Here is a 6,000-nt window from a genome sequence, read left to right as displayed (position 1 = left end):
CACGTTCTGCCTCTCCTCTGCTCCCCCGCGTGCAGTCATCCGGCGGACAGACCCTAATCACCTTCTCCAGTCCTTTATGAGAGCCGCGGTCCCCAGCAGGCAGGATCCCCAGGCCCACGTGAGCCACCGCTCCCTTTGCCGGCAGTTCACGCACGTGAACTGCCCTCACAGAAGGAGCATGTCCCCTGGGCCAGGCCACTGCAGCCTCGACATGCTGTTTTCCTTTCTGCCCGGACAAGCCGAGGCCCGGGCTGCTGAGCAAGGGCCCCGAGGACAATGAAGAACCTGCCGCAGGGACATGTCGGGGCTGGATGAAGGGACAAGCAGAGGGTGGCGAGGTGTGCATCCACAGGCGCTGGCCAGGTGGACCAGAACCCCAGGACGTGTGTGTGCATGGAGGGCAGCGCGGGCACTTACGATCCAGCCACCGCCGTCCGTCGTCATGTCGCAGTACACCTGCAGCTTCTGGCTTCGCTCCCCGTGGAGGAAGATGGTGTAAACGCCGCTCAGGGTGTCTCCATTCATCAAATGCTGGGCGCAGTCTTGAGGGTGAGGGAACACTCGGCCACCTGCGCAGGGAAAGAGGCGATTTCCAGAGAGGATCCTTTCTTCCAGCGTGCGTGAGAGCCCCTTAAACGGGAGAAGTTTTCCGAGGACCCCTTTGTACTCCATCAAGAGCCATAAGACACCCGGTCTGGACCTCACACAGTGTGTGGGAACCCTGCCGCATCCTGCACGCCCCCTCTCCAGCTGATGTTGGGTTTACCAGACAACAGATGGTCTTATGGGATCGGAGGACCCAAGAGCAGGTGTCACTGTCTGGCTCCTCCACTTACCTGTTTGTTTAACTTAGGCAAATGGCCTGACCTCCCTGAGCGGCGGAGCTCCCATCGGTAAAATGGGGATAATAAAAACATGCCCCCCACTAGGGCGAAGCCGTGTTCATGCAGTTGGTGACCGGTTACCCAAGTGATGATTACAGATGCGTGAGACACAACACATTACTGTAGGGCCCACCTTTCCAAAGAACGAGCGGCATCTAAGCAAAGCCTTCTGCCATCTTCCCGCAGCCACTGAGACCCAAACAAGCTCAGAGTCAGCAAGGAGATGCTTAGCTCTACCTCGGGCAGAATCACCTCCTGATTGGACTAGGACGATCAAATGGCCTTAAGTTTAAGGACAGGGCAGGGGCGATAATTGCTGCTCATCTTTCGGAGAGAAAATAGCTCGATTAGGAAGACGATATCTAATGAGCAGAAAGAGAAGCCTAAATCTTGTGTCTTGAAGAGCTTAGCTTCAGGGCACGTTTTAATGCTTAGCAGGCAAGCTGAGAAGGGACGTCCCGCTGGAGCTCTTCTGATCAAACAGGTGAAAGGCAGGACAGCCTAGAAGAGGCTGGGTAGGGACCTCACAAGGTAGTCACTACAGTGTCCCCTAGTGGCAGTACAAGTGCGCTGCAGGGTGAGACAGCATCCCACTTTGGAAAGCCTGCTGGTGGGTCAGAGCAAGTAACAGCATACTGTCACACGAGGAAGGTGACATAACGACCTCGCTGAACGCTCTGGTCATCTGAGACACCCGTCGTGGATCGTCAGGGAAGCATCCTGTGCTGGGAAGAGGTTGCCGGGGGTTCTGTAGGCTCCAGCCCTGCTGGAGATGTGTCAGCTCCTCTTAACACGGGACTGTCCTTCAGCTGCTGCCACATCACGCTCAAGGGTGGCTCCCATTTAAGGCGGTTTGAAACGAAGGTGCCGCCTACCTCGGGCATGGTCACGCCAGGGAATAACAGTGTATTTCTACAGGATGTTCTTATTTTCACTTAATTCTTGCAAGAAACTTGAGAGGAAGGCAGATGTTTATAAACTTATTTTACGGAGAAGAAAACTGCCCTCGGGAAGATCACGCAGCTTCTTCCAGTCACTTGAACTCCAGTTTCCAACCTCTCGAGTCACCCGCTCTTTGCTCTCTGCTAACACGAGGAGTAGACCCTGATCCCCTTGGCTGGATCGATCCGTGCAGCGAAGGATCAATCAATCAATCAATGTCTATATTTACCCTGTGAGCACATAAAGCCCCAAAGGTCAAAGTGACCTCAAACATTTCTATATTCAAATGACATATCTCTGACCCTCCCCCCAGAATGAACACCGACTTCCTTGAGAGCTGCAAGGAAGCTCGAAGCTTTCATCTCCAGCATGTCCTCGAGCTCGTTGGTGTTCGCCATCCCGTCTATACCCAGAGGTGACAATTACATGTCAGGGGACGGCTCCTTCTGCTCTCCCTGTTGCTTTGGGAACCTCGCGAGTATTCCCCGGCTTCCCGGCCAGTCTCCACCGGGTCTCCGGAGCAACCAGCCTGTCTGCTTTCTGTTCTCCCCTGATCTCTCGCTGCCTGAGTCTCTCATCTGAGAAGATCAGCACGGAATGTGCTTGGGCTCCGGCTCACCCTACCTTCTGTGCTAATAGCCCTTTCTCCTGAATTGACTCAGCATCTTCGAGGAGCCACAACCTCCCATTTCTTTCTAATACCCAATGAATCTCCAACAGAACATCTTCTCCCAGACCTCAGAACGACAACCTCAGACAAATACACGTATAAAACTCAACCGAACTTCAAAAGAAGTAGATAAACGGTCTTACACAGGCTTCTTCGCGTTGGGCATAACCTATTTAAAAGTTACGCTACTGACACTTTGAAAACACTCAAACGTCTTAGTTGCTTTAAAGGCAGATCTCTCAAAAACAAATACAGTAAACTGGATGACTTGTCCCGGAGAAATTTTTAAATATCTGAAGGAATATCACGCAAAAGAGAATATACATTTTTGTTAATGTCAGAAGATGGGAATACAATCAGCTTAGGAGTAAAGTGTGATCTACGGCGTGTTCAATGTTTGGATGGGAGGAAGATCCCAGGCTGCACCCCGGGAAAGGAAGGGCCCCCCGCTGGGTGGTTGGTGGGGAGCTCACCAAATGTGTGAGGGGCTGCTGCAAGGTTGCCAGGTGTACCTGCCTCACCTTTGACAAACTGCAGGGCTACCGGGTTGCTCATAGATTCGATTTACTGTGATTTCGTCTGTGGCATTGCTGGAAAGACAATCAACGAGCATTTCACTTGTGCAGGATGTTAGGGGCAGCAAACCTGGGTTTTCACACCCTGGGAGCTCTGAGGAGACACATTTGCTGTGAAACTCCACTCCACGCCCCCGGCTCTCAACTCACCAGTCCTCGATCAAATTAGTATTCCTCTTCACCAGATGAGAGGAATAGAGGCCCACTAATTGTTCCTGGACCGGGGGCTTTATTAAAATTCAGATTCCTGGGTTCTGTGGCAGGTCTACTGAATTGGAACGTCTGGGGCGGGTCCCAGGGAATCAGCATTTTACCAGAACTCCTCAGATGACTCTGAAGACCAGCTGGATCTGGACTCCATGTTCTCTGGTATGTCTTCCTTTTCTCTGAGCTGCCAAGAGGTGGAATCAGTAAGCTGGACTGTGCCCCCACGGGCCGGTGGGCTGCTTCCTCCGCGCCCATCCAGACGGGAGAGTGGATAAAGGCACTGAGCCTCTCTCTCTTTCCCTCTCTTTCTCAGTGAGTGTGTCTTGAGTGGGCAGGTCCTCGGATTTAGATTAGGGGGGATGGAAATGAGGGGGTCAGAGACTATTTACCTTTACGTTTAAGCCTTGGGTTGCAGTTTTTACCGTTGCGTTCTGCTTTGGGGGTTACTGGAGTCTGGCTGAGCTAACGGTGAAGACGACACAGTGTGCACTGTGGGTTCAGGCATTTTTGGGAGATCATCACGACAGGTTTCAGGCATCCCAAGCTCTCTGGATGTCACATCTTTTAATATCACCAGAAACTCACCTTGAACCCTGACACAGATCACCCCAGCAATTTTTCCCCAGGCAGAAATTTTAGGACTGAGAGCAAAACTAGCTGGCTTTTCTTCTCTTTCTGGCAATACCTGGGGCCTGGCCTGACAACAAGCCTTTTTCTTTTCCTTTTTTTTTTTTGAAGCACAAGCTGTGGTGATGATCAAGCTAAGGGAAAAGCAATGCCAAGTGATTGGACATTGAACCATCTCATGGTTAAGTGCTCCGAGATGTAACTGTGAGACCAACAGGACCGGGGTGCTTGCCGGAAGAATTGCTCAGAAATTGGTTTGTGCTGAGTGGGGCGAAGTGCGCTCTGTGACGCACAGTGCGATCAGATCGCCTCCCAGCCAGCCGGGAGTAAAGGGAGACACCTTTTCCGCTCCCGCCCTGTCCCTTACATGTGCTGTATTCCTGGATCCAGTCTCTAAAGTGGTCAGAGGTAATGGCATCGGAGAGTGTCTGTCCACCGCCCACCCTTACGACCTTAACATCAAGACCAAAGCCAAGACGTCAGCGTTCCCTTACAGGACAGACTCAGCAGCCTGGCCTGTCTCTTGTCTCTTGATTCACTGTGGCGAGGAGGGCTTGAGTGGTGGTGATGCCTCCTGCCTGGTCTCTTCCTGCCATTCGGGCCCCACGGGCACCCATTCTCCACATCGTAACCACGGTGATCCTTTTATAATGCACACGCGATCCTATCGCTTACTCGCCAACTACCCTCCAATGGCTTCTCCAATGCAACGGCTCCAGTTGAAACAGCCTCTGGCAAGTAGGATAAAGTCCGAAGTCCTTACGTGGCCTATGAGCCTCGCGCGCGCTGGCCCTGCCTTGACCTCCCGCCCCTTCTCACTGGCTTTTAATCTACCCAGCACGTCAAACTTATTTCTGTCTCGGGCGCCATAATTACTCTCTCGTAGGCCCAGAGATTTCTTCTTTGTCTGATTCACTCTCATCACTTATGTCCTGGCTCTGAGGTCTCATCTCAGAGAGGCCTTTCCTGACCACCCTCATTGAGGCCAGGGGCAGGGGCAGGGGGAAGGAAGTGGCCGGCGACAATCAGGAAAGGCTTTCTGCTACAGGAGCTGTCCTAGAAGTTAGCTCTTCGCGCCTGCCCCTACTTCACGACATTGTTTATTTTTTAACGTATAATCGCTTCTTGGAATCACCCTATTTCCCTCTTCCGTCCGTCCCCTCCTGCCGCGCCCCCTTGGGGGTAAATTCCACGCGGGCAGCTGTCTGGCTTATCTTGGCCTTCGCTCTATGCTCAGCGCATCGGACAGTGTTTAGCCCACAGCAGATGCTCGATCGATATTTGTTAAGCGTATGATACCACATGAGCATTATTTTCCTGCCTACGATTATGAAAAGAGAAATTAAAATGAGATTTTCCTGGAAACATTTGGGACAACACGACCAAACAGGGGCCAGATCAAATTCTGTATGCAGCGACAGAAAAGGTCCTGCTATGGCATTCACAGTGCCGTCTAATGACCAGTGGCAGATGGTATTACTGTTTGACAAAATTCACTGCTCTGCCTCTGGAGGGATGACGCACTCCCGTCCTACCGAACAGTACGAAAGGTTATCTAAAGAAATCCAACATCTTAGATGAAATGGACCAATTCCTTGAAAATCATCCTCCACCAAAAGTCACCCAAGACGCACCAGACCACCCGAATAGCACCACAACGAATCACTGAGCAGGAGGGTTTACGTGATCCACCACCTAACGGTCCGGAGCCCAGGGTTTGCCAATCTTCATGAGTTTTCACAACCTCCAGAGCGGAGGGTCGTGTGAGAGTGGGCTCCTGGAGTTTTCCTGGAAAGCCCCAGATAGCAGGGACACGGGCAAAGGCGAGAAAGAAAACGTCTCCTTCGTCATCTCCAGGAACCTCTGCAAACGATCGTCTTCGCTTAACCTGAAGGTCAAGACAACCTATTTCGCGCTGTTCGCTGTCTCTGAGGACAAGCTTTAGCGAGCGCCTTGTTTGTTCCTCACAGTATTAAAGGAGACCATGAGATCTGCCTCGCGGAGACCATCTCACCGAGTCTCGGTCGCTCTGTGGGGAGTATTTGCTTCCCCATTTATATTCATGTCTCCAAAAGGCAAGTAGACCTTGGATGAA

The 6,000-nt window shown here is 52.0% G+C and overlaps 1 protein-coding gene across 1 annotated transcript in view; it reads right to left on the bottom strand.

Moving 5' to 3' along the window:
- The window catches only part of TNR (tenascin R), a 66,907-nt gene that overhangs the window by 5,754 nt on the left and 55,153 nt on the right, over nucleotides 1–6,000 (bottom strand). Inside the window, exon 16 of the mRNA XM_011361285.1 lies at nucleotides 418–569. Within this exon, the coding sequence (XP_011359587.1) occupies nucleotides 418–569 (152 nt within the window). The remainder of the gene's footprint in view (nucleotides 1–417; nucleotides 570–6,000) is intronic.

Source organism: Pteropus vampyrus, unplaced genomic scaffold, assembly GCF_000151845.1.
Source record: "Pteropus vampyrus isolate Shadow unplaced genomic scaffold, Pvam_2.0 Scaffold65, whole genome shotgun sequence".
In the NCBI taxonomy this organism is placed as follows: Eukaryota; Metazoa; Chordata; class Mammalia; order Chiroptera; family Pteropodidae; genus Pteropus; species Pteropus vampyrus.
Note: the sequence above shows the minus strand (reverse complement) of the source record. Positions and strands in the feature narration are given on the sequence as shown.